The sequence below is a fragment of the Vidua macroura genome, chromosome 23, assembly GCF_024509145.1.
Source record: "Vidua macroura isolate BioBank_ID:100142 chromosome 23, ASM2450914v1, whole genome shotgun sequence".
In the NCBI taxonomy this organism is placed as follows: Eukaryota; Metazoa; Chordata; class Aves; order Passeriformes; family Viduidae; genus Vidua; species Vidua macroura.
The window spans coordinates 5,112,545-5,139,626 of NC_071593.1; the positions used below are offsets into that span (position 1 = coordinate 5,112,545).

The following is a 27,082-nucleotide window of genomic DNA, read 5'->3' on the forward strand; positions in this document are numbered from 1 at the left end:
TGAGAGCCCTGAGCCCCCCGTGGTGGGATGCTGTGGCCCCTGGAGCCTTGTCAGGCTGGGTGCTCCCGCTCAGGATATTTTTAAAAAGGGTAAGAAAGGAGCTGAAGGCTGTAGGGGGGAGTCACAGGAAATAACACAAATATTTGTATAGAAATAGTAGGCTCTTGGCTGTTGTTCGGATCTGGAAATTATTAAAGGGTGAAGACAAACATCTGCCATCAATTAGCAAAGAGGAGGAATAACAAAAACTCCACTGTGTCACTGGAAATCGCGGCGCTGCGTTTCCTCCGCGGTTTGTCAGTGCCGGTGTGTTCCCCTCTGCTGAAGCTTTTCAGAACATTGGCTTTGGTGAGCGTGGAGCTCTCATGGGGGACTCAGAGAGGATTTAAGGCTCTTTGGTCTGGGGCCCTCAGTTTGCATGTCACCAGCTGGTTGCTAAATTGTGGCACGGGGTACAAAGATCAAACCGAGCTGGGATCAGCAGAACCACGCTGGCACCCAGAGCAGAGGGAAGGAAAAGCACTTATTCCTCCTCTGGATGAGGATGTTCCTTCTTTCCTTCCTTCCATCTGCGTCCTGCTGCAAACCTGGCTTCTTCTTAAAATCCTGGCGCTCAGATCCTGGAGGCATTCAGCCGGGGAGGTAAAAACCCTCAGAGCATCTTGGAAAAGCCAAGGGGTGGTTTGGTGTGGGGCTGTGACCCGGGTGCTCTGCACCCCAGCCCAGAGACAGCAGGGTGGCTTGGGCAGGGTCCTTGTCTAAAGACTGGAGATCAGTTTGGCCTCAGCTCTTGGGGACGTGAGTGGTCACTTTTCCATGAAGGAATACTTGCTGAAAGGACACACAACAGGCAGACAGGTCAGGGAAGCAGTGGCAATGCTGGAGGTGACCAGTGAAGGGTCACAGCCAGGCTCACAGAATGTTGGAAAATACCTCCAAGATCACCAAACCCAACCTTTGAGCAAACACCACCATGCCCACTAAACCACGAGCACAGGTGGAAACCCCTCACAGCTGTGGGAACCCCTCACAGACCCAGAGGCTCCTTCAGCCTGCAGGGCCAGGTTGGTAAAATGCTCTTGGACATCTTGGGGGGGATGTTCTGACCCTGCTGTTGTCCCACAGAGTGCCCTGAGGGGACATTTGGACCAGGCTGCCAGCATCCCTGTGCCTGTGGAGAAGCATCCTGCGACAGGAGCACGGGGCAGTGCCACTGCCCACCTGGCTGGACAGGACACGACTGTGCTCAAGGTGAGCACGGGCAGCAGAGCAAACACTCAGGGATTTCAGTGTAGAGGGAGGGATTTAGGTGTAGACCTCTTGCTTTTCTTTTACTAAAACTCATTTTAAGAAACACCCAGTGCAGTTAGAACCATCTTTGTGGAAAATTAGAAAAAAAAAAATGCAGCTTTTCATGGTGAGTCTTAACACAATGAAAAAGATGAAGATAATTTTTCGTTGTTGCAGTCCTCAGTGTAGGAGAGGAGCCTTTCTTTATTGATGCATGTTTTTAATTGCCTTCACCACATTACTCTTTAACTGCTGGAAAACTAGAGAGTCCGAAATGGAAAGCTTTTGCATGATTCTGCAGTATTGCAGCAGCTGGAAGGTATTAGTCACATAGAGATGTCCTGCTCCTAAGAGTTTGGCTGAGCAATGAAACTACGTGTGCACAGTGCTTACCATACATTTCAAGCTGCCTTTTTTCCAGGCCCTGGAGCAGCTTAGGACCAGTTGGGGAAGGATTCTTGCCCTGGTTTTAGCAGTTTAGCCTTTTGCTCCTTCTTTGCAACTCCCAGCGGGTCCTGGAGCGGTGACTGATGTGCTGTCCATGGTGTGATGGCAGCTGTGGAGTCCCTGTGCCAGCAGCACCATTTCCCACTGAGGAGCCCTTGGAGCTCCCTGCAAGTGGCTGCAAATCCAAAATTGGCATGAAAATCCTGGAGTGAGCTCAGAATAGCACTTAGAGAGGGCTCGCACGCTGCCTGTGGAGCAGGCAGGGCCACGCTGTGCTCGCTGGTAGCCACGCGCTGCCAACAAAACCCACGTCTTGCATGAGCACAGCACTGACGGCGAGAGGGAGCCCAAAGGGTCCCACATTTCCCTCTGCCACCTTGGCTCTGATCCCAGTGCTGTGTGTTCTCTGTCTGCTCACGCTCCAGCTTGCCCTGAGGGTCTCTGGGGACCGGGCTGTCAGGAGATCTGCCCTGACTGTGCCAACAACGCCAGCTGTGACCCCGCCAGCGGAGCCTGTGTGTGCCCAGCTGGCTACACCGGCCAGCGCTGCCAGGATGGTGAGTGCAGGCTGGGGTGGGGTTCCTCATCTCCAGCGGGAATGGGGGTATCTCAGCTTCTGCTCCAGAGAGTGGAGCATCCAGTGACCAACCAGGCACTGCCACCCTGAGCTCTGCGCACATCTCCGCTCCCTCACTCATTGGGGTGCAGCCTGGGGACTTCAAAGTCCCTCTAGCCCCATCTCCACTGTAGTAACTTCTGCAGCAGGAGATAAGAAGGCAAAATGCTGAGCCCCTTGTCCCGTTCAGCACCTGCACTCGGGGTGTCAGAGCTGTGTCGGTGCTCGCGGCTCTGCCGAAGCACCGCGGTACCCAGCAGCTCCGCCCAGGGCCGGGATTCCAGCGGCCACCTGCAGTCCCTCCCTGTTTCCCTTGGCAGTGTGTCCGCCCGGCTGGTTCGGCCCTGACTGCCAGCTGAGCTGCAGCTGTGGCAACGAGGGACATTGCCATCCGGTGACGGGGACGTGCAGCTGCCCGCCCGGCTGGACGGGGCACCACTGCCAGCGAGGTACGGCGCCTGTGCTCTGCCACCCTCGCCCCGTGCCAAGCTATGCTGCCATCTCCCCCTTCTCGTCTTCATGCCGTACCCCTGCCAGGGAAATCTCTCTGAAATCCTTTTGGTTTCTGTGCGGTGCTGGCAGTGCCACTGGCCTCTCTGCAGCCGTGTTTGTCCCTGTGCCCAAGGGACGTTGTGCCCGCTGGCCAAGGCGGCGCAGTGCCCGCGCTGTGCTCTCAGGTACACACCAGTGACGGGCTCCTGCTGTGCTTTTGCAGCCTGTGACCTGGGGCGCTGGGGCCCCGACTGCGCCCACGCCTGCAACTGCAGCAACAGCGACGGCAGCTGCAGCGCCGAGACCGGGCAGTGCCTGTGCGAGGCCGGCTACACGGGCACCCGCTGCGAGCAGAGTGAGTGCTGCCCCTGCCCTGCCTGCCCTCGCACCTACCAGGGCCTGCAGGGCTTCCAGGGAGAGGCATCGCCCCAGCCCAGTCCCCTTCGCTGGCTGTGATGCTGATCCAGTCCCCAGGGTGGCTGGGTGATGTGGGTACACACCTGGAACCCACTGTTTGTTTTAAAAAAAGCGGCTGCCAGATATTCTTATTCCACTCAGAATCCAAGCCCCTTCCCTTAGGACAGCTGACCCAGGAAGGGACAGACTCCTCAGTGTCATTTCTTTCAGAGTGCCCTGAAGGGTGGTTTGGGCTGAGCTGCCAGCACCAGTGTCAGTGTGACAACGGAGCCACCTGTGACCACGTCAGCGGGGCCTGTACCTGCAGCCCGGGCTGGCGAGGAACCTTCTGTGAGCACGGTGAGTACCTGACCCTGGGGACCAGGCCTCCATCCCAGGGGGTTTGTGCTCCCTGTCTGACTTTGGTATCCCGTTACAGCAAAGAGAATTCCTCAGGATGGTCATGTGGGGAGCAACAAGTCTGCAAGTTGCTGCCTCTGGTTTTATTTCTGGAGGGAAAACTAATAGGGGAAAAAAAAAAAAAAGGCTATGAAAATGTAAATAATAGGTGACTCAGTGGTTGCACAGCTGCCGTGGTCACCTGAGTGTGTACACGTTGCACATGGGGCCTTGGAGCAGCCTCTTGGAGGATCCCTGGATGCAGGGATCCAGCTCCCCCAGCAGCCCCTCCGTGTCAGGATCCCCAAGCCATCACTCTCCTGATCCACCACTGCCCTCTCCTGTACCTGCAATGTCCACAGTGGACTTGCATCCAATATCTGCTGCCCTTAGCAGCTCTGTCACATGGTGCAGCCTCACACTGGCCACAAAGGCCACTGAGGGGCGGGCACCTTTTCCCACTGGGAGGGCTCCAGCTCTGCATTTTGTGTGGATTTTGTTTTCCACAGCCTGCCCTGATGGATTTTATGGACTGGAGTGTCGACAAGCCTGTGACTGCCTGAATGGTGCCCACTGTGACCCTGTGACAGGACAGTGCCAGTGTCCCCCGGGCTGGACTGGTGCCCGCTGTGCCCAGGGTAGGTGTCTGTGCCCAGGGCAGGTGTCCGTGGGAGGTGCCCACCCTGCCCTCCGTGGGCACTCTGGAGCCAGGGCCGTCTCTGCTGCCAGGTCATAAGAACCAGAGTTCTGGGTTGTCAGTTCCCCATTTGTGATTTTCCCTGTGTGGAATTTAATTTGAGTTCAGACTGGGGGCCTCTGCCTGAGCATGTTGTGGTTGAATGCAGTGAGGGTTTGGGCATCCAGCAAAACTGCTTCCAAATAGATGAAGGATGTATCAGTGATGGCAGCTGTGTCTGTGTTAGGATGTCAGGCCTGTAGGACACATTATTTCCCTGTAACACCACAAAACCCCCTCACAGAGCAGCCAACCACCACTGACAGATCCTCTCCCAACCCTTGGGAGGGCTGGCAGGAGCCTGGCTGCTGTAATTCCCACCCAGTGCCCACCATTCCTGCCTGCTCTGCTCCCCTGCAGCGTGCCAGGAGAACAGCTACGGCCAGAACTGCAGCCACACCTGCCGCTGCTTCAACAACGCCTCCTGCAGCCACGTCAGCGGCCGCTGCCTCTGCTCGGAGGGGTGGACGGGACCCTCGTGCCAGCAAGGTAACCCTTGCCACACCACCTGCTTCCCCTGCCAGCACGGGGAGGAATGCCGTTCCTCGGGGCGGGTGAGGAATGCTGCCCACCTGAGCAGGTGACACACCAAAAGGTGTCATTGGCTCCTCCTACATCAAAATCAGCGTTGCTGTGCATCCACCATCCACCCAGGGCTCTGGCAGCATGGCACAGGCCTCCAGAGCTGTGTCCTGACCGGGATGTTTGTCCTGTTTCTCCCCCAGCCTGCCCGGCGGGTTTTTACGGGAAGGACTGCCAGCAGCGCTGCCTCTGCCAGAACGGCGGCACCTGCGACCCGGCCACGGGGGGCTGTGCTTGCCCTGCGGGCTGGACCGGGCTGGCCTGCGAGCTGGGTGAGGAAACAGCCGGGGAACGGCTCTGGGGCAGACAGATCCTGCTTTGGAATGGTTTCCTGCTGGTTTTGGGTTTCCTTTTTCTACCTCTGTCGAGGTCGGGATTGAAGGCACTTGAGACAGTGGCTCACGTTCAGACTCAGGTGTTTATTGTTTCTTATCAGTGTTACAATCTCACAGCAATGAGTTCTGCAGTTCTTCACTAACAAGGCACAAAATGGCCAACTGTCTCTTGCTACAAGGTCTTTTAAGGCTAAACTCTTCAATTAAGAAATGACACCTACATTATTTTCACTTTTAACCCAATAACTAATCATTCAGAGTCTGCAATGTGGACTTTTTGGTCCAGTTACAAAATACCGCCCAAACCCATGGAGAAGAAGGAAGAAGTTTTTCATCATGTGGTATTACACACTTCCAATCAACTCCACACCCGTAATCCCAGTGCTGCCAATCAGTTTTGGAAGCCTGTTCCACGGCCTCGGGTCAAATGCAGTGTTCTCTTGGGGGTCAGTGCCTGTCAGCACAGAAAGTCTGAAACTCTCAGCTCCCAGAGCTCCAACAGTTTTCCTGTGGAGGTTGGGGGTGGCGTGCGAGGGGTTGGGGTGCTCGGCCCTTCCTGCGCGTGTGGGCAGCTGGGAGGGTGGGAGCTGGGAGGGTGGGTGCCAGGGCAGTGTGTCACCCTGTGCCCCTGCCAGCCTGTGCCCAGGGGCAGCACGGCCTGGACTGCCAGCAGCGCTGCGAGTGCCAGCACGGGGGGCTCTGCGACCGCCGCACCGGGCACTGCCTCTGCCAGCCCGGCTGGACCAGTGACAAGTGTGAGAGACGTAAGTGGGGCATGTGGGGGCTGATGTGGGCACCTGCTGCTGCACAGGGAGGGCCTGGGGGCTTAAGCAAAGACATCAAATTCAGATTTCAGCAAGCAGGGAGCTGGCAGTGCCGTGGTTTTGGCTGTGCCCCAGTTTTGCTGTGCCCTTTCTCCTTCCATCGAATCGTGGAGGGGTTTGGGTGGGAAGGGACCTTAAAGATCATCCAGTTCCACCCCCAGCTGGTTCCTGTTGTCTGAGAGCTGTCCTGAAAGTGCTGGTGCACACCCAGAGCAGCCTGTGGCAGTGCTGGTGGGAGGGGAATGGGATTCCCAAAGGCACAGACCCCCAGGCATTCAGTGCAAAACCACAGGCTGCAAGCAGGGATGAAGGCAGGGCAGCAAACCAGAGTGGTGAAACCAAAATGCCAAGGGAGGACCTTCCTCTGGCACGATTATTTTATGGGTAACAGTGGGTCATCCCCTTTCCATTCTTCCTTCTGTGTGTCCTTGTATCCCACTGACCCTCAGGGCCTGGCTTTGGTCCCAAGCCCCAGCAGCCCATGGCATCTGTCCCTTGGTGGCTCCATGTCTGCTGTATCCTTAGATGTGACACACGCCCTGGCTGTGGGAAAACTGATTTGTAAAGAATTCTTAAAACTTATTTCTAATTCAATCTCTCTCTCAACGATTGATAATAGAATAAAATCTTTTAAAACACCTCTCAATTAGCCCATCTCTGGAAAAGCTGAGAAAACCAACACCTGGCAATCTCCTTCCCACGAGGAAGGGCTTGAAAAAGCTCTTGGCCTTCAGAGCAGGGACCTCACCATGGATCAGCACACCAAGCAGAGATCCACAAGCTTCTTCCCTGCTGGGGTCATGACACCTCAGCTTGGCACGTCCTTAAATCAGGGTGTGAAGTCCAGTGGCAGCACTTGGCAGCTGACATCTGGCACAAGGGAGCTGCCACCAGAGCCTCGGCTGCCACCAGCCACTCTCAGGTTTCCTGCTGGGGATGTTTTTCCCTTCAGGAGGCTGTAAACAGCTCTGCTGCCAGCTGAGGCTTGGCCACACAAATCACCTCACTGGATCCTGCCACATCCTGAGGGACAGTGTCCCCTCCCAGCATTGTCACATGCTCCCAGAACCTCACACAGCCTCAGCAGCACGCGGCACCAGGCAGTGTAAAGCACTTCTATAATTTCTTTCAATATAAATTAATGAAGAAACCCACCCAAAAGGTAGAAATTGTGTTGTTTTTTTTTTTAAAAAGAAGCGAACTAGGGTCCTGTTAGCTCCCCATGGCTGTATTTCAAGCTGCCTGTGTGTGAACAAGAGACAGACCCAGTCAGCTGTGGAACTATGGGGAAAAAAGCCCTGAAAAGTCACTTTTTTTGTGCAACTTGTCCTCTCTGCTGTGCTTTCATCCCTGAAGCTTGTCCGGAGGGGCTGTTTGGGGCACGCTGTGAGGAGCCCTGTGACTGTGGGGACAACATCTCGTGCCACCACGTCACTGGTGCTTGTGACTGCCCCCGTGGCTGGAGGGGCCGGCGCTGCGAGAAAGGTGAGGAACACCCCTGGGTGAGGGAAATCCAGGGAAACATCTGCTGCTCCAGAGCCTGGGAAGAGGGAAACTTCATTTTTAATGAGAATTACAAGTTGTGGCAAAATATTTTGAGGCTGTGACACAAGATGCTGCTGGGCTGGCTCGACACCGGGCCAGGAGCCCCTCGGAGGAGGCTCTGATGCCTTCCAGGCATTAGCAAGAACTTAAAATCCAGGCAGAATGCCAGTTTTCAGCTTCCTTTTTTTCCTCTGTCGAGGTCGGGATCGAAGGCACTTGAGACGATGGCTCAGTGTTCAGAGTCAGGTGTTCATTGTTTCTTATCAGTGTTACTGTCTCACAGCAGTGAGTTCTGCAGTTCTTCACTAACAAGGCACAAAATGGCCAACTGTCTCTTGCTACAAGGTCTTTTAAGGCTAAACTGTCCAATTAAGAAATGACACCTACATTATTTTCACTTTTAACCCAATAACTGATCACTCAGAGTCTGCAATGTGGACTTTTTGGTCCAATTATAAAATACCGCCCAAACCCATGGAGAAGAAGGAAGAAAGTAAAGAAGCAGGACCAGCCTCCACCCTAAAACCTCCATTTTGCTTTATATATATTATTATAAACCCCAAACTCTAAGTTTTCCACCCTGTGATGTTACACACTTCTATTCAAACTCCACAGCCACAATCCCAGTTCTATCATTCCATTTTGGAAGCTTCTCCAAGGCCTCAGGTTAAATTCAGTGTTCTCTTGGGGGTCAGTGCCTGTCAGCACAGAAAGTCTAAAACTCTCAGTGACCAGAACTCCAACAGCAGCAGACTGACATCCCGCTGTTTGTTTTCCCACAGCCTGCCTGCCAGGTTTCTTTGGGAAGAACTGTGCCAGTGGCTGTGGCTGTCCCCTGGGAGTGCCCTGCCACCACGTCACCGGGCAGTGCGGCTGCCCGCCAGGACTGACCGGCTCTGGATGTGAAAAACGTACGGAGAAGGGAATGATCCTCTTGCAGCTCTGCTGATGGGCTCTGGGAACGGGATGGGCCGAGCAATTCCTACAGAAAATAGAAGGGGGGAAAAAAGATAAACAAGGAAAAACAGCCCAAGAGCAGAGCTGTGCCAAGGAGCAACTCCCATTCTGGCAGCTGGGTGCATGCCTGTGGAATGTTAGCGGGGCAGAGGGAGCCAAGTGGGAAATCAGAGCTGGGTATTTATCCAGAGGATTAGCAATAAATCACTATTAAAATGAGCTCCTGTGGGTATGAGCAAGTCTGGAAGAGACAGAGGTGTGTGAGCACGTTCCTTACGCAAAGGACAGTGCTGGATTTGCCATCTCTGTGTGTGGAGCTTGCAGAAATGTGAGGGCAGGAAGGGCTGGCACAGCAAAAGGCATCTAATGCCTTTAAGTACTTGCCTTTCCTTTCAATCCAAGTATTTCCTGGAGTGAATGAACCTTTTGCATGAGAGTCCCTTTGCTTTTTGGGTGGCGGAGAATTTTACTGCCATAAAAGGCTCTCTAAATCCTGGCTTAAAATAAAATGTTTTTAAAAAGGCCTTGCAGAGAGGGGTGGGATGGCTCCTGAGCCACCTTGGTGTCCTGTCTCTTCACAGCCTGCCTGCCAGGGACCTTCGGGGAGGGCTGTGCTCAGATCTGCCAGTGCGCCGGAGCCACCCAGGAATGTCACCCTGTCACCGGGGCCTGTGTCTGCCCCCCCGGCTTCCACGGTCCTGCCTGCCAGCTGGGTGAGTCCTGCTCTGGTCCCACTGCAGGCCCTTTGCAGGCTGTCCCATCCTGAAATCCCCGTGCCGTGAGGGAAGTGTGTGTGGGTTGAGTTCTGGGTGCTTCGGGGCTGGCACAGGCTGCTCCCAGCGGAGCTCTCTGCCTCCTCCCGGGTGAAACATCCGTGCAAATCCATCTGGTGGATTTTCCCGGGGTGTCTGGACCTTCTCCTTGTGTTTGTAGCCGCTGTTTGTTGTCCCCTCAGAGTGCTCCCCGGGCTGGTACGGCCGGGACTGCGAGCGGCCGTGCCAGTGCAGGAACGGGGGCCGGTGTGACACTGCCACGGGGACGTGCCACTGCCCGCCGGGCTTCATCGGCGCCGACTGCGCCATCGGTGAGCGCCGCTTCAGCCAGAGGGGCTGGGAAAGCAGGGGAGCCTCCTCAGGGGGGCGTGAGGGGTGGGAGATGCAGACCCTGCCTGCAGAAAGGCTTCTGACCCTGCGGGGGATGAGCAGCAGACCAAGGACTGACTCCTGGGGAAAGCTCCCTGTGTCCTTTGTCACCTGTCCTGGCAGCAGCGCCCTCATGCTCTGTCCCAGGGAAGGAGCCTGCAGATGACCGTGTTTGCTGTCAGCCTTAGCCACGGAAATGTTTGTCTGCTCGGTTTATTTGACGATAAAGTGATTTCTCCTGACGCACCGTGCCCTCGCTGTGTTGCTGTACAGCCACGGCTGGGCAGGGCTTGGAGCAACCTGGCTTAGTGGGAGGTGTCCCTGCCCATGGCAGGGGGGCTGGAAACAGATGATCTTTAAGTTCTCTTCCAACCCAAACCATTCCACGATTCTATGGCACAGCAGGGCAGGGCTGGAGGCTCCTTCTCCTCCCACCGCTCAGCTCCAGTGCTGTGCAAAACTTTCCCTCTCCCACCTCCCACCTCCCCAGCCCTGCTTTGGCCTGACCGAGGTTTTCCTCCCTCCAGGATGCCCCGCTGGCCGCTACGGGCAGGACTGTGCAGGGCTGTGCCCCTGCGGGGCCGGAGTTCCCTGTCACCCTGTCACCGGAGACTGCGTGTGCCCTCCAGGCAGAGCTGGCCCCACGTGTGAGCAAGGCAAGTGTCCTTCATCAGGACTCTCAGGCCGTGCGTTGGGAAAGGTCCTGGGCAGGAAATGATTTCCTTGCCCTGAGATCTCTGCTCGTGGTCCCTGTGCCCACCGCCGCTGCCTCTGGCCCCGCAGGCTGTGAGGAGCACCGCTACGGGCTGGGCTGCCAGCAGCGCTGCTCCTGCCGCAACGGGGGGCTCTGTGACACCGCCGATGGCTCCTGCTCGTGTGCACCGGGCTGGACGGGCAAATCCTGCGAATTAGGTAACCCTGGCCCGGGTCCTGTCCGAGCTCACATACTGGCTCCGGTTTCTGTTGTGCCACCCCGTGCCAGCCCTGCCTTAGCACAGCCCTCTGAAGCGCGGGTGTGGGGCTGCTGAGCAGCTCTGCCGCTCCCTCTCGCCCGCAGAATGCCCTCCGGGGAGCTTCGGGGCCGCCTGCCAGCTGCGCTGCTCCTGCCTGCACAACGCCACCTGCCACCCGGCCACGGGCACCTGCCGCTGTCCCGCCGGACACTACGGGCCCCTGTGCGAGCACAGTGAGTGGTGGCGGCGGGGACACCCTGGGCTTGGGGCATGGGGGGGTCTCTAAAACTCGTCCGGAGAGCAGGACCGCGGGGCACGGGTGTGACAGCGCTGTCACGCCCCGCCGGGCTCTCCCTTTCGCAGCGAGCCCTTCCCAGGCAGAGAGGTGATTCCTGATCCCTGCGTGACCCCGCGGCACCCAAGGCGCTCACGTCCCCAGTGCCCGGAGGTGCTGGGTACCGAGCGAACGCCCTGGAGCTGAGCGCGGGGCTCCGCGCCCGCGGCTTGCAGCGCCTGGGCTCAAGTCGGGCTCTCTGCTCCTCCCTGCTGGGCTGGCCGGGGCTCTGATGAGCTTCTCCCGTCGCAGGCTGTCCCCCGGGATTCCACGGAGAGGGCTGCCGGCAGCGCTGTGACTGCGAGCACGGGGCGGGCTGTGACCCCGCCACCGGGCGCTGCCGCTGTCCCCCAGGGCTGCGGGGCGAGCGCTGTCACACAGGTACCGCCGTCCTCCCCGCCCTGCCCGGGGGGATCCCGAGGGCCGGGGGCGCAGGGCAGGGGCTGTATTCCGTGTCTCACGCAGGCTGCAAGGAAGGGACGTACGGCGAGGGGTGCCAGCATCTCTGTGACTGCCCCAGCGATGTCCCCTGCGACCCGGTGACGGGGCGCTGCCTGTGCCCCCCGGGCAAAACCGGCCCCACGTGTGCTGCGGGTGAGCTGAGCCCCGGCTGGGCAGGGGAGGAAGGAGGGGGGTTTGCTCCCAGAAAGCTGGGAAGGGCTTTTTTCTGGTGTGTGGCACCTCACAGAGCGAGAGGGGCAGTGGCACTCACCTGTCTGGCCCCTGTTGGTAGTCAGATCTGAATGGAAATTCTCCTCCAGCCTCCAGAGCCCGTGTGTTCATATTGACACGGTCAAAAGGCTGAAGGGACATCCTGGAGGCCTGGGGATGCTGCTGTGTCCTGTGTCACCACAGCAAAAAAGCTCTCTGCCCTCTCCCGCACCCAGCACAAGCGGGGAAAGCTCTGAGCCTTCCTGCTCGCTGTGCCACGGGCAGCAGCCTGAGAGCGCTGTGCCCCCGCAGACTGCCGGCCCACCCGGTTCGGCCCCGACTGCCGCCTGGCCTGCCAGTGTGCCCCCAGCAGCTCCTACTGCAACGCCCGGACCGGGCAGTGCCTGTGCCTGAACGGCCACACGGGACCCACCTGCCGGGAAGGTGAGGGCACGGGAAGGGGCAGAGCCCGAGGGGAGGCTGTACCTGTGCTCAGGCTGTGGGTCCTGTCCCGGGGGTTGGGTTTGGGAGCAGTAAATCAGCTCAATCCAGTCACATTCCTCTTCCAAACCCCTCAGTTGCTCTGACCTGTTTGCTGTCACTGCAGCCACGAGGGAGGTTTATGAAGTGTCAGAAACGAAGCTGTTTAGCAGCCTGGCCACAAATGTGCCCCTGGAACAACCAGGGCACAAATCCCACTCTCTAATGAGCACGCTGGAACGTTGATCCCGTGCACCAGCCACAGTGAAACCCCCCCACTCCTCATCTCTGCCCAAACCTGTGGGCTCAGAGTGACCCCCGTGGGTGCTGGGCAGGGGGCAGGAGGGTCTGACCAAACCCACAGGCTGGGACCAGAGCTCCCAGTGGGGAGGGGAATGGGGAGGGAATGTGAGGGCAGCGGTGTGGGGAGTCTGCCCTGCAGCAGGACTGACCTGTCCTGTCTTCCCTTCCAGCCATGCAGTCCCTGCCGCCCACCAGGCCACCACTCCCCCCGGAGGGGCTCCGGCCAGCGGAGAAGTAGGTCCTGCTCTGGGAGCACTCCCTTGGTTTCACCAAGCAGCCACCTGAAGAAGCCAATGACCTGTAATGAACTCGTTTATGAGCCACATGAGCAGCTCTCGTCTCCTGACAGCCCCAGCTGCTGCTTTTGGGGTGGTCTGAGTGAGGCTGAAGCGCCCAGTATAACCAGTTCACTGTGCCAGCGCGGGCTGGCCGTGAGGACACGTGTGCCCACACCAGTGCATGCCTTCGGCCAGAGACCACATGACCAGTTCAGGAGGGATCAGTTCTGGTCAGGGGACAGTGGACTTTGACAGCTTGTGACACATTGCTGGCCTTCAACTTTTGGGTGCTGGGCTTGGGGAGGGGGCTGAAATCGTGCTCCAAATCAGGTATTTATGCATCAATATTTATGGGAAGCTGCACCACAGTGTTGTCAGGACTGGTGGCTGACAGTGCCCGGCTCTCCTGAGACTGGGCCTCCTGTGGATGCACCGCCTCACTTGAATTATTTTTTTTAGATTTGAATTTTCCATGGTGTTTTACTGTAAGTGACCATTTGCCAGGGGAAAACACACAGGGCTCACCTGCAGAGCTGGTGCCTCCTGACAGAACAGGCTGTGCTGGACAAGCTTGTCAGGAGCCTGGAGTTCTTCATGCCAGGAGTTTGCCAGCCCATGGACCAGGAGTTTGTCAGCCCATAGACCAGGAGTTTGTCAGTCCATGGACCAGGAGTTTGTCAGTCCATGGTGCTGCTGGTGTCACTCCAAGAAGAAGGAAGCCTAAATCGAGTGTGGAAGTCAGAGATTTTGCATGGATGGAGACAAAGCACTGGCTCATCTGGTCAATGCAAATCCCAGTTGGAATAGCCTCGCCTGGCCCTGAATCCTGAGTTATTTTGCCATGCCAGTCGTAGTCAGGACCTGGCCACCTGCAGCAGCGGGGAATGTCACCACTCCAGTGTCACCACATCATCCTGGCCAGGACACAGGGCCCCCTTTGTCTGTTTGCACAAAGCTCCTGGGCAGGTGAAGCCACTGCCAGAGGAACCCCAGCTCTGCAGAGAAGAGGGACGGCCCTGTCCCATCCCATCCCATCCCATCCCATCCCATCCCATCCCATCCCATCCCATCCCATCCCACCCCCACTCCACAGGCTGCAGCACAGCCCTGCCCAGGCACTTGGCCTTTAAATTATTCCCACAGGGGGCCAACTGAAAATAATAAAAGAATTGTTTCTTTTCCTGATGGAATTTATTTTAATCTGTATATAACTTGTCATTTTGGGCTAATTCCTTTCTTATTTTATTTCTTCCTTAACAGTATTTTTTTTTACATTAGCTATCATTCTTGTGAAGAAGTCATGTTAATATAAGTATGTAGTGAAGGACCAAATTCGTGCTGATGAGGTTGGATGTTGGATAAGCAGGGAGCAGAAGATTTTGTCCATGTGCCAAATGAGCCCAGTCAGTGCTGCCAGTGGTGCTGCTGATCTCCAGACAATCATCCCTCGGCTCCCCTTTGCCTTGAGGCTCCTGGGGCATTAGAGGAAGCTTCCAGTGATTGGGAGCAGCACAGGAGGAGGAGGAGGAGGAGGCCAGTGGAGATGCTGTGCCTCGATGGCCCTGCTCCAGGAGAACATGGGAACAGCCCATGGGAACACGGGGCTGGATCCATCCTGTCCCATTCCAGCTGCAGCTCCATGACTCCTGGCAGCTGCTCAGAGCAAGCCCTGTACCTGTATTTTTATATAATGTTCTTTTCCTGTTCATATTTCTTAATCCAGTTTGTTTGCTTCCTCTTTTCTTGTACTGTCTCCCTTTTTGGCTCTTCTTTAATTTAGCACTGATGAAAAATGTTATTTTCTCCACAGTTAAAAGAAATAAACAGAAAGCCTGGCTGTGTTTCTACTTATCTTGTCTGTCTCAGTCAAATGCACCTGACAGCTGCTCCAGGTGACAGCAGGCTGGCAGGGGCTCTGGAGGGTGTTTCATGAGGTGTACATCTTGTGTCAGAACATGCAATGCCAGAAGCAGAATGAAGCTTCATTTTAGGGTTCATGGTTGGGACAACCTGGCTCCTTGGAGCTGTCATGCTCAGGGACACTCAGCACTAACAGAGTTCATTGGTATCCAAGAATTTATTGTTACCTTAATTTACAGTTGAACATTTTGATCAGAACAGACCTTACATCAACGCTGCCCCTGTCAATGTGAAGTTGGCAGTGTATGGGGCTGGCTCACCCCAAAATCATAGCTGCCATGTCCCCTGCACAGGGTGTGAGGGGCTGAGCCCCGGGGCAGAGCCCCCCCAGCTCGGAGGAGGAAAAGGCAGCTGGGAGCTGCAGGACTGCTCCTCATCCTGCCCCTGCTTCCCCCTCTGCGTGGAGCATAATCCCATTGCTGGCCCCAGAGCTGACTCCATGGGAACAGCTCTGGCATCAAGTATTTTATCAAGTGACCCAGAGGTGTCTGGCATCACCTCACCTGTGCAGGGCACGGCTCTGCCCGAAGGGCCCAAGAATTATTGTTGGGGGGGAGAGACAGAAAAAAGAGAAACGGGAGCAAAAACCGGGTTGAGGAATAAGCCAAGCACATGGATTTAAACAAAGCCTGACCGGGGTGTGCTCTCCCCACACCAGGTGTGCAGCAGGTGCTGGCCCAGCTTCCAGCAGGGATGGAGATGGTGGCTCGGGCACTTCAGAGCCCACAACAGCTCCAGTTTTCCAACCTGAGCCGAGCCCTCGGCTGCTCCCAGAGCCTGTTCCGGGTCACCAGTGCCAGCGCTGCCAGGAGCGCCCGGCGCCAGCTCTCACCGAGGGAGCTGCTGTGTCACAGCTGCCACGCAGAGCCGTCCTGGCCCATGAGATCTGCCACCAGAGGCGAGCACAGCTCAAGAAGAAAGGTTCTGCTGCCGCCTCCTCTCCACGGGCTCAGTCTGCAGAGGTCTGGGGGTCCCTGAGGCAGAGGGGTCCCTCCGGGCTGTCCCTACACGTCGGTCTCGATGCGCAGCCGCTCCATGCGCCGCACGTTGCCCTCGGCGGCCACGCGGCTCGTGATGGGCCGGGCACAGGCCTGGGGGAACCAGCCCCGCTCCCCGTCCCGCAAACGCTCCCCCCAGCACCAGCCTAGGAGAGAACAGAGCAGGTGACAGGGCCAGGAAGGGCTGTGGATCCTGGGGATGCACCACTCCCCTCCCCTGGGGGTGCTGGCTAGAGGCAGCCAGGTGATGCCTCAGGTTTTAGCTTTTGTATTTTTCAGATTCTGTGCTGCTTTAGTGTGTGGCTCTGAGCTTCACATTAGGGGATACTGAGCTCTCTGCACAGAGCAGGGAGATGAAACAATTCCTTCTCCAGCTGGGGACCAAGGACAAATGATCCAAACCTCAGGCCCAAGAGCACAAACAACGTGGGCTGGAGAGAGAAAAACAAGCAGGATGGGACTGCATGGGCTGGAGCTCGAATTGGACAATGAACCTCAAGATGCAAATGGAGCAGAACTTGTAAAAGTGAGACACTCTGTAACCGGTTGTGCATTTTGGGACCATTTTGGGTTCACCTGGACTGCAGCCTGGCTGTGCTCTTGTGCTGCCCAAGGTGGATCCATGGAGGCCTCCTAATAAATCCCTACTTTATTCTTTAGCTCTGTCTAGTGTCTGTTCCAGGTGAGCCTTCACAAGGCATCACAGGGATGGCAGGGGAGGAGGTTTCTGATTTACTGCCTGTTCTGGGGGGGTGTTTTCTCTCACTTCTGGGGCCTCTACTGCTGGTGGCAGCCACAGTCTGCACACAGGAGTCATCCCTAAGGAACACAACAGCTGCCCATGGCAGTGCCACCTCCCTCAACCTCCAGGACACACTGTCACCTGCTGGGACACAGCACCAGCCAGTGCCACGGGTCTCACCAGCAGCCAGGGCTTCCTAGAAGCTTCTGCAATTGCTTAAACCCAGTCCCCAGGGATGACTGAAGGTTCCCCCTGCCCAGGCTCTGCTGAGGTCAGAGCCTGCCCCACACCCAGCCCCGCACTCCCTGGCACTCACCGTCCTCTCCCCCCAGCACCAGGACAACATCTGCCTGCTGCAGGGACAGCTCATCTGCCTCCTTGGCCAGGTAGGCACGGGTGATCTCCACCTGGCTCAGGTCTGCAGGACAGGGGACAGCAGGGACAGTGAGCAGACACAGCCCCCCAGCTGCCCACCCAGTGCTCCATGGCACAGCATGCTCCATTCCCTCCTGTCCCTGCCTCTTATCCCTCCAAGCTCGTCAAACCTCCTCTAACAACAGCTGAAGGCATTCCTGGAATTCCACTGTGCCTCCCAGGAAATGTATTTAAGGTCAATTGACACTGATAACTTCATGGGAGGCAACTCCTAAGGAGCAAGGCGTGGCGTTTGCCTCTCCATCGGCAGGAGTGGAGGAGAACCTGGTAGAAACCTGGGCCTGCAAATGCTCTGGTGTGACAGGGAATCCCAGCAGAGCCAGGCTGCCCTCTGGCACACGGTACCTCCTTTGGGAGTGGTGTCAGGCTTTTCCTTCTCCCTGTGCATCAGCGCCGCGATCCACCGGGCCCGGTCACTCCTGCCAGAGGGAGACACAAAGAGAGCCTTAGGACAGCATCCCTGTGGCCAGCAGCAGCTGGGACATTCCCAGCAGGATGAATGCTTTCCAGGGGAGTCAGATTGGACAAGCATTGGATCAGACTATTCAGTTTAAGGACACTTCCCAAGTGGCACACATGACCCAGCTGCTTTGCTTCACTTGGACAGGGGAAGCTGATATGGGAATTATATGGGAAATATAAGAGAGAGAAAGGAACAGAGCCTGGGAGGAGGCTGTGCACATCCCCATTTCCATGGAGGAGCAGTGTGGGGGTAAAGGGAGATCTGCAGAACCCTCAGAGGATTCCCAGGGCACCAGTTCATCCCACGAGCCAGAGCAAAATCCCAGCGTGGCACTCACAGCGTCTCTGCTGACAGCACCACCTCCTCCCGCCGGCCCTCGCTGTCCTTCTCCAGCACCACTCGCAGCAGGTGCCCACCAGCCTTGCCAGGAGGAGGGGAGGGTGGGTCTGAGCTCTCCACCTTCTCCACGGTGACCTGGTCCAGCGTGGCGTAGTTCATGACCGTGTAACTCTCCTCGCTGCGGCACAGACGGGATCAGCGCCTCAGCTGTGGAGTCCAGGCCACTTCCCAGCTCCCAGCCTGGCACAGGAGGCTCAGCAGGCATTGCCAGAGCAGCGTGGAGCTGATGCTCAGGGTGGGACGTGGCTCTGTGGACTTGCTGGCCACCCACCCACTGAGGCAAAGCCACCGGTGGGACTCTTCTGGCTGACAAGGGACAGCTCACAAAGGTGGGAACAGGGAAATCTCACAGATTTCTCTGGTATGTACTGCTCGGGAAATTGGGGTTTAATTCCCTAGCTGTTCTTCAGGGAAAGGCAGGGCCCTCACCTCTTCTTCTTGGTGATGATCAGGACGTCGTTGAACAGGAAGAGGTGGCAGAGGCGGCCGGCGCCGCGGCGGAAGATCCCGGCCTCCTCCGAGAGCAGCAGGTGCAGCTCCCCCCGCTTCAGCAGCCACCGGGACACCGAGATCAGCGGGAAAGGCTGGAACAGCGCCAGCAAAAGGCTGAGCCACTGCCCTCCTCACCAGCAGCAGGCAAAATCAAGGCAGGAAGTGAACCTGCAGTGGCCCTGGGGTCAGTTGGGATGGACACCACAAGCGTTTAAGTGTCCTTTATAAAGGATTTTCCAGGGGGTAGGTGGAAGGCAGAGCAGCCGTGCACCCCATTGTGACATTTACATTCTCTGGACAAAAAGACATAATTCTGTCTCTCAAGAGAAGTACAGAGAGAAGAAGAGAAAACAACCTTTATCTCTGCTCCTTTGTTTTCCCCATGTGGAATGTGGTGTGGAGATTGTTTATCTGAAGTGATTGCTGGGTTGGATTCTAGAAAGTTGTTTGGGTTCAATGACCAATGGGATCCAGCTGTGTCTTGGACTCTCGGCAGAGTCACGAGTTTGTAGTTAGATAGGTAAGTAAGAAGTATGTAAAATAAGATAGTATCTCTTTAAATAGTATATTAATGTAATATAGTATAGTTTTAATAAAGCTACCCTTCAGCCTTCTAATCTAGAACCAAACATCATCATTTCTTCCTGTATCCGGGGTTTGCCACGTTTTTTACTATACCCCATTCCAGCACACCCAGAGATGCAGCCCCTGGACCCGAACAGTGGGTGACACTGTCATGGCTTTACTACATCCTTTAGAAACTGCCTGCATCCAACAGTCCAGCCCAGGTTTCTCAGAAGGATTAATTCCCAGCACAGGTCTGACCTGCCTAAACAGGCCCCAGAAGACTTCCCACCACTACTTCCACAAGACCTCACCTTCTTCTTCCCGAATTCCAGCTGTTTCTGCAAGGTGTACATCTGTTCTGTCCTCTCCATAGCCCGAGCTCCCTCATTGCAGCTCTTGACCAGCTGGGAAGAGAAAAACATCCCAAGGGAAATGGAGAAGGGTCAGACACTGAGCCCATCCATCTCCCACACCACCCCCAGCATTAGGGACTGTCCTGCTGCCCTGAGCAGGAGACACAGACAATTCCTGGCACGGGCTTCACACTAGGTTTGGGAAAAGGCAGTGGGATGCTCTCCTGGAGAGAGATGGCACATGGGCTCTGCCTGGAGAAGGACTCAAGTGAACCTGCACCAAAACTGAGGAGCAACAGGAGGAGGAAGAATTAATCATCTGAGAAGAGCTCAAGGCAGGAGGATGGACAATCACACAGAGGGGAGGACTCTGCTCAGATGTGAGAGCAGGACAGACTGGGAGCAGCAGGAATGTGCTGCCAAGAGCTGCTCTTCAGGGGGATGAAAGGAAGAGTCACCAGTGGCACGGTGGTGGCTGCAGTCTCTGTGGCCCTTTGGCCTGTGTGACTGACCAGTGGATGGGAAAACACAGGGAGACGAGATCCAGGAGCACAGACCGTGCACAGCTCGTGACTACTGCGCTCCACACTTCCCTCTCTGCTTCATTCACTGCCCTTTGCCCAAATCCCCAAAAACCATGGTGAGAGCTGTCTCAGGAAGGACAAAGACGGGCCAAAGAGGAAAGAAGAAAAGAGGACAAGGAAAAGGAACAAACCAAGATCAGTTTGACAAAGGCGAGAAGGGAAAAGAAGTGTTCATCCGGCAGCTGTTTGGAGCAGAGGAGCCTCAAGTGAGCTGATGCTGGGAGGGAAAAGAGAGGCTGGAATGGCAGTGTTGGATCAGTGCTCCAGAGGGCTGAGCTGGCAGGAGGAGAGGTGGAGGGCTGGCAGCTGGGCCTCACCTTGCTGATGGCCTTCACAGCACGGGTGGCAGCTCCGTACGCTGCAGTGCGCGCGTTTGTTTTTTGCTGGACAGTCTGGAATTCCAAGATAAGAAGCTTTAGTGACATTGCACCTCAGAGAAGGGAGCACCAGCTGCTTCCCAGGGATTTCAGGATGCCACACGTTGATTGAGCTGTTCCCAATGGTCAAAGGAAGGTTTAACAGTGCTGGGAGCTGTGAATCTGGGGGTTTCATGTCTGATACGTGCCTGGCCACCCCCTGGCCCTCACCCCTGCAACCAGCACAGACTGGGAGCAGTTACTGGAAATCCCACATCCAGCAGCTTGGCCATTTAGAGCAGATTTCCATGAAGAATGCAAGGCCTGATTTCCACTCCTGGGCTGCCTGACCAGGACACTTGTGCCACCCCACCCTGGGACCCAGATACGGCACAGAAGAAGCTCAGGTTGCTCAGATGGGTGGCACCAAGACGTGAAGAGTTATTCACAGAGCTTTAAGCTGCACACCTGACATCCCCCAGAAAAGCAGATTTTCTGGATATAAATCACAGAATATGCTGAGTTGGAAGGGACCCATTAAGATCAACTCCTGGCCCTGCACAGGACAAGAATCCCACCATGTGCTTGAGAGTTATCCAAATGCTTCTGAATACAGGAGCATCCAGGCTCAGCACCCAGGGCCCAGTTCCAGAGAGCTGGAACTCCAAGCAGAGGCTGTCCTGGGCTCAGGAAACAAAGGGAATAGCAGAGTCACCCCTTCAGAGGTGCCAAGCAATGCCACCGTGTGACTACTTACATCTAAGAGCAGAGGAAGCCGTGTTACCCTCTGCATGGGCAGAATGAGAAATGAGATCATTGGCAGGCCTCCACACTCTGGCTTCCTTTCAATTTGTTTCAGGGTGTCTTTAAATAAGGGGTTTGTGGTGCTGGAACAGGACAAGAAAGCTCCATTAACTCTGTTCTTCAGTTGTCAGGATTTTCCAGCAGCTCTCCACACACTGGAAATGCAGAGCAGTGATGGCACTGCCTGGGGTGTTCTGCCAGGCTTGGAGTGCCTAGCTGGGCAGAAATGGGACTGATCCCACAGCAGATGGTGGAAAAGCACCCAGAGAGAGATGGTGAGCCCACCAAAAGGTGGGTAAAGCCACAGATGTACCAGCAACAGACTCAGACTTGGCCTGGAGATGAACAAGGCCCATCCATGTCCCTATGTGTTATGGACCTCTGCAGTCCCTGGAGCCCAGAGCCCCTCAGAGGCAATTCCTTGGCCAGCCCAAGCCCTGTACTCACAGCAGCTTTTCCAGTGTCCTCTGCTGATAGACTTCATTGGAGCAGTAGCTGATGTAGGGGTTGAAGTGCTTCGAGGCGTGTTCCTCCACAATGTCACTGATGTCAGGGATCAGGAGGTGCTCCTGGTGTCGCTTCTCCAAGTCTTCAAAGAAGCTGAGGAGAGAATTTAAACAACCTCACCACACGACTCACTAGGGCTGGACAAATTGAGTGTTCCCACTGCTGCTTTTCCCCAGTTTTCCCAGAGGAGATGGGGCCTGGGTCCCTTCTGGCAGGGCAGCTCCAGCAGCTGAGACACCCACGCCTTCCCCAGAGGCACACGCTTCCTCCATTCCTGCATGGGATCCCTCCTCCACCTCAGCCCTCCGTGAGGTTTATTTCTGCCCTATCAGGGAACCACAAGCTCTCAACACCCCCGCAGCCATTCCCAGGGCTGCTGCATCCTCCTCCTGCTGCCTTCCCACACGGACACAGCTCGCTGAGCACTGGCTCCCAAGGCATTCCCTCCCCACCTCCCAGTGAGTACCTTCAACAGTCCAAGGGATGGTTGGTTTAGCACTACAAATAAAAAGCTGAGGGTCCCCTCCCAGGCCTGCCTGGTCCCAGCCCCAGGCCCCACGTGCCTCGTGCTGACTGTCAGGATGTCCCCGATGTTGGAGAAGAGGTGGTGGTGCTCTGTCTGAGTCATGGTCTCCTTCAGCTCCTCTGACCTCATGAAGTGGCCCACCAGGATGCTCAGGCTGTGCATGTAGGAGTACTCAGAAGTGATGATCTCAAACATTGCCTGGAGAAAGCAGGGAAGATGCAGCAGCATAAACTGACTGGACAAAGCCAGGAATTAATTGTTAAATCTTATTTATACTCTTTGGCACAAAGCCACTGGAAAGGACTTGGCTCCATGTTGGTTCTCTGTGTCACCTCATGCATGGCCTGGCCAATACCAATAATCCCAGTGTGTTTTAGGACACTCAGTCACTGAAAAGCCATAGCATGAAGATGTTTTCCCTTCCCATCAACATCCAGTGGAGCTGCCTGTTTCCCCAGCAATTAGTGCAGGTGAGCCCTCCCAGCACTGCCCAGTCCTGGAGCAGCTGGAAGCAGCAGCACCATGAGCTGAGCCGAGCCCAGCTCCACCTGGAGCTGACCCTGACAGAGCCACGTGTGTCCCACAGCCTTTGGTGTCCCTGCTGTGCTCCCGGGCACGTCCCAGGCCTCTCTCACCTCCTGCCGCTTGCGCTCCTCGGGGGAGATCCTCTGCAGGATGCCCGATTCCAGAACCTGTGGATGAGCAGGAACCACGGTCCTTGCACGCCCTCTAGTGCGGTCTGGGGCTGTGTCAGCCACCCCATGGCCCATCCCACCAGCACACACCAAAGGAACCCATCACACGCCATCAGAAACCATCACAAAACATTACACACTGTGACACACCACCACAATCCATCAGAAACCATCACACGCCATCAGAAACCATTACACACTATCACACACCATCACACATCATCACAAATCATCACAAACCATCACACACTGCAGCACACCAGCACACACCAAAGGAACCCATCACAAACCATTACAAACCATCAGAAACCATCACACACCATCAGAAACCATCACACACCATCAGAAATCATCACACACCATCACACACTGTAACACACCACCACAGACCATCACAAACCATCAGAAACCATCACACACCATCAGAAACCATTGCACACTGCAACACACCAAAGGAGCCCATCACAACTCATCACAAACCATCACACATCACCACTGCTGCCCACCACCACTCATTCCTGCATCACCACCCGGCCCCCCCAGCCCCCAGCAGCTGCTCCCACTCCCTGGATGAAGATTACTGTCCCCACAGTCTGCAGGGGAAGCCCAGCAAGGAGCACCTGCCTTCCCCTCAGCTGTGGGTGAAGCCCAACCACAGCACCGACGGCCCTGGGCAGAGCCTGTGTGTCCCAGCCAGTGCAAGCACAAATGGCGTGGAATTGTCCCCTCACAGCTCTCAGACCCTCCAGGCTGCTGCCCCTACCTCTGGGAGCTGGCTCCAGGTCACCTGGGCCGGGCGGTAGCTCTGCACCACGATAGCAGCTCCCAGAGGGGACGGCTCCTCTGGCAGGGCCTCCTCCAGCAAGTCCTCGTCTGACTCATGGCTGACAGAGTTCAGACCTCTCTCACGGATCTCCTGATACAGCCGGGGCTCTGCGGAGGACAAGACACGAGGTCAGCCTCTTCCAGCTCATGGCTTCCCTTCCCACCACGGCTGCCTTGCCCTGTTGGCCACGAGCCACCAAGTTCCAGCGAGCCTGGGCCAGAAACTCCCTGATGAGGTTGGACTTTGCACTGCACTGATTACCCAGCGGCTCCTGCTCCCAACAGCCTCCCACAGCTGTCCCATTTTCCCTGGGAGCCATTCAGCAAGCAGCAGGGCAGCAACTGGAGCGTTATCAGCCCCAGGAGTGGGAAAGCAGGGCAGCAATGCTCCTGTTGCTTCAGGGGAACAGAGACAAAAGCCATGGCCCTGCGTCATGGCCAGGAGCAGCACAGTGGGGAAGGCACAGGGGCCAGGAGCACTCACGGTCCTTGAACGAGCCACCACGCTTCTGCACCCGCTTCCGCCCGAGGGTTCTCTGCAAGGGCAAGAGGAGAGCCTGCTGTGGTTACCACACTTCTGAGGCCCTGGGAAAACTCCTTCAGGAAAAGCGGGAGTTACCTGTGCCAGTTGGCCCACACCACCCTGTTCTTTCAGCCTGCCTTTTGTGTGGGCTCTGTTTGCCTTACCCAGGTGACTCAGCTTTCACCTCCCATATAACCAGGGTCACGCTCAGAAGAATTCTGTACTTGCACTGCTGCTGTCAAATCTCTCTCCCACCTGGACTTTGCCTGCTCTGGAGTCTCCCTTTCCCCAGACGTGCTTCACCCATGTTTGTGTACGACTGGAGCCGCTCTCCCGGCCAGCCCCACCCTGCAAACACCCCGCAGCCGCCTGCCAAGCGTCCAGCTCCACTCCCCACGAAAACCATGTCAGCTATTCCCGGCCTCTCCAGGGACCCGCAGCATCTGCTGGTGACACGGAGCTTCCCAAGGCACCAGTCACGACACCAGGCTCAGCAAAGCGGCTGCAGAACTGACTGGAGCTGCGGGCCCTGCAGCTCCTCTGTCACCACCGGGAAGGCAGGACCTCATCCCTGCCTGACAGGGGGGACAGCGGGTGCTAAACCCACCTTGCTCCTGCCGGGGCTGCGGTCGGGCGGGGCGCTGCCATCCTCGGACACGGGTTTCAGCGAGGGGGGGGCCTTGGCCGGCTCCAGCTCAGCCCCCAGCCCCTTCATGGCCGCGCGGTAGGACATGTTCCTCAGGTTGCGCTTGAGGGCCCCTCCGCCATCATCCTCATCCTCCGCCTCCAGGGCCAGGACGGGGACGGCCGCTCGCTTCGGGTCGGGGCTCAGGGGTTCCCGGCTCGCCCCGAAGCTCTGGTGCCGGGAGGGGCTGCTCTTGGGCTTGGAGGAGATGGCCAAGCTTTTGGGGATGAGCTGCTGCGTTCCCACCTTCAGCGCGGCAGGGCTGTCCGTGCTGAGGACGATGCGACGGGGCTCGGCCGAGGTGGGGGAGGCCAGCGGTGACAGCGGGGTGGCACTGGGAGCCGTGGTGGGGCTGCGCTTCCCAGCGCCACACGTCGGGCTGGGGGGCTCTGCCCGCACTGGGTGGCATCGGTACTCCAGGAGCAAGGTCTTGTCATCCACAGAGGTACCAGAGGAGCCCCGAGACATGGCGGCGGCCCAGGGGAGCAGCAAGCTGAGGAGGACAGACAGACAGACAGACAGACAGGTGGCTGAACGCCTCCCAGTAAGGCAGCAGGAATTTACCCTGAGCCACAGGAACCTTGGGACAGCACAGGACACGGCCTCCACCTTCCCAGGGCGCTCCGCAGGCAGGGCCCGTATGGACACACTGGGGATGGTGTCACCACCCTGCTCCTTGTGGGGCCACCCGTGTGGACCACGGGAGGCTCCAGGACGTGGTCAGGAACCAGGAGCAGCCAGGCATGGGAGCAGCCAGGCCCCGGGAGCAGCCAGGCCGTGCCGCAGGGCCCGGGCAGGCTCAGGCCTGAGCCGGGCAGGCCTGGAGCCTCCCCGAGCCCCGCTGCCGCCACACCTCCGTGTCCCCTCATTCCCCTTTGGGGTGCTGCCAGCCACCACAGCCGGTCTGCACCCTCCTGAATGCCACCTCCCCCGGGCTGTGGAATCCCCGGCCGTGAAGCTCCGCCAAGCTCCAACCTGCCCCAAACTGCGCCGCCCACAAAAACACCTGCCCCAGTCCCTGGGGCTCCCCAGCTGGGGTTAAGGTCACTCATCCCCTCCTGTGCCACGCACAGAACCATGCCCCTACAGAACAGACAGAGCGTTTTATGCCCTCTGCCTATTACATAACTTCGGGAGAAATTATGGTTTAGCTGTCCTCAACTGAGATCCCATTGTGCGCCAGTGCCATCTCCAAGCTGTTCCCTTTCAAAGACCAGGAAACAAACCAAGGCTGGACCGTGCTTTTCCCTCCGTGAATGACTGGCAGGAGGACAGCACAGACCCATCAACAACAGCTCGTTTGACAGAGATGCTGCTCATTCCAACTGTCCTCGGATGCGGGACACATGCTCTGTGTCCAGAGGTCTGCCAAGTGTCCCGCGGACCAGCAGAGCGCCACATTCCGCTCTTAACCCCATCCTGGCTGAGGACGCAGCTTATCCTAAGCCCTGGTGGCAATAAACAGGCCTGAACCCAGAGGGTCTGGGGCTGCAGCATGCACAGCTCTCGGTGCTGGGCTGGAGGGAGGCTCGGTGGCCACGCAGGGCATCGATCGCCCGTGTCACCGCCCGCGGTGGCACACGGGCACCGTAACTCGGTACCTCCATCCCTACGTGCCCAGGGCTGCGGTGCAGGGGGCAGGGCTCTAAATGGGCTGGGAGCACGGCGGGATACAGCCCCGGGAAGCACCCAAACCCCTCTGCGATGGACCCAACCACCCCCCGGCACCGCTGGGCGCTGAGACCCTCGGGGACAGCGGGGACAGAGCCGCGGGAGGACGAGCCCCGGCTGCGCCTCGGGAGGCACGGCACAGCCGCTCCCCGCCGTCCCCTCCCCGGAAGGCGCTCGGCAGCCGCTCGCTCGGGGCCGCCGCCCGCACGGCTGCCCCGGAGCCCCGGTGCCGGTGCCGATGGCGGTGCCGGTCCCTCCCCGGGGCCCCCGGTCCCTCCGCGGCGCCCCCGCCCCGACCCCGCCGCGCCCGCACCTACCCGCGCCCCTCGGAGCCAGCGCGGCGGCGGCGGCGGGGCGGGATGGGAGGGACCGGGAAGGGCTGGGAGGGACCGGGGCGGGACCGGGGGAGGTGCCGGTCCGGCCCTCGAGGCCATGCCGGGCTGGAGGTGTCCGGTGTCCCGCGCATCCCGGCTCCGAGCAGCGCTCTGCTCCCTGCCGCGCCCCGTCCCGGGGTCGCTCCGGCTTCCTAGGGGTGAAAAATTAATTAAGCCTCTCTAGGAGCAGTGTTTTGCTGCTTCTTGATGAGTGTTCATCAGGTGTGTGCGCGGAGCGTCGCTGCAGGCCCCTGGAATCTCGGCGTTCTCCATCCCCTAAAGCCGCCTCTGCAAGCCCACTGAAGGCGGGGGGATTATTCGGTGTCTTCTCCTGTCACGTTAGCGGGTGACAAACGAGTGTGCCCCGGCTGTCCTCGGGGTCTGGCCGACACACACTCGGTAT

General features: G+C 57.5%; 2 protein-coding genes across 4 annotated transcripts in view; one reads left to right on the forward strand and one right to left on the reverse strand.

Annotated features, from left to right (window-relative positions):
- MEGF6 (multiple EGF like domains 6) overlaps positions 1-14,607 on the forward strand; it is a 40,285-nt gene extending 25,678 nt beyond the window's left edge. Inside the window, exons 15-34 of the mRNA XM_053997248.1 lie at positions 1,126-1,251; positions 2,163-2,294; positions 2,674-2,802; positions 3,069-3,200; positions 3,473-3,601; positions 4,150-4,278; positions 4,737-4,865; positions 5,102-5,230; positions 5,929-6,057; positions 7,474-7,602; positions 8,445-8,573; positions 9,201-9,332; positions 9,575-9,703; positions 10,289-10,417; positions 10,545-10,673; positions 10,819-10,947; positions 11,301-11,429; positions 11,514-11,642; positions 12,012-12,143; positions 12,653-14,607. Coding sequence (XP_053853223.1) covers positions 1,126-1,251; positions 2,163-2,294; positions 2,674-2,802; positions 3,069-3,200; positions 3,473-3,601; positions 4,150-4,278; positions 4,737-4,865; positions 5,102-5,230; positions 5,929-6,057; positions 7,474-7,602; positions 8,445-8,573; positions 9,201-9,332; positions 9,575-9,703; positions 10,289-10,417; positions 10,545-10,673; positions 10,819-10,947; positions 11,301-11,429; positions 11,514-11,642; positions 12,012-12,143; positions 12,653-12,720 — 2,528 coding nt within the window. The 3' untranslated portion in view covers positions 12,721-14,607. The remainder of the gene's footprint in view (positions 1-1,125; positions 1,252-2,162; positions 2,295-2,673; positions 2,803-3,068; positions 3,201-3,472; positions 3,602-4,149; positions 4,279-4,736; positions 4,866-5,101; positions 5,231-5,928; positions 6,058-7,473; positions 7,603-8,444; positions 8,574-9,200; positions 9,333-9,574; positions 9,704-10,288; positions 10,418-10,544; positions 10,674-10,818; positions 10,948-11,300; positions 11,430-11,513; positions 11,643-12,011; positions 12,144-12,652) is intronic.
- On the reverse strand, positions 14,454-26,669 carry ARHGEF16 (Rho guanine nucleotide exchange factor 16). Of its 3 annotated transcripts, none has more exons than XM_053997565.1 (15): positions 26,623-26,669; positions 24,557-25,127; positions 23,911-23,962; positions 23,365-23,534; positions 22,542-22,598; positions 21,944-22,104; positions 21,321-21,473; positions 20,827-20,956; positions 20,031-20,105; positions 19,088-19,180; positions 18,147-18,301; positions 17,656-17,835; positions 17,201-17,274; positions 16,737-16,838; positions 14,454-15,824 (listed from the first exon to the last, which is right to left on the reverse strand). In XM_053997565.1, exons 2-15 carry the CDS (start codon positions 25,100-25,102, stop codon positions 15,685-15,687), a joined length of 2,088 nt encoding a protein of 695 aa, XP_053853540.1. In that variant the 5' UTR covers positions 25,103-25,127; positions 26,623-26,669; the 3' UTR covers positions 14,454-15,684. The 3 variants fall into 3 exon arrangements, with proteins under 3 accessions (XP_053853540.1, XP_053853539.1, XP_053853541.1); XM_053997564.1 differs by lacking the exon at positions 26,623-26,669 and adding an exon at positions 25,244-26,186; XM_053997566.1 differs by lacking the exons at positions 14,454-15,824; positions 16,737-16,838; positions 17,201-17,274; ... (2 more) ...; positions 20,827-20,956; positions 26,623-26,669 and adding an exon at positions 25,244-26,186 and having other exon boundaries at positions 18,188-18,301.
- Between the last annotated feature and the right edge of the window lie 413 nt (positions 26,670-27,082).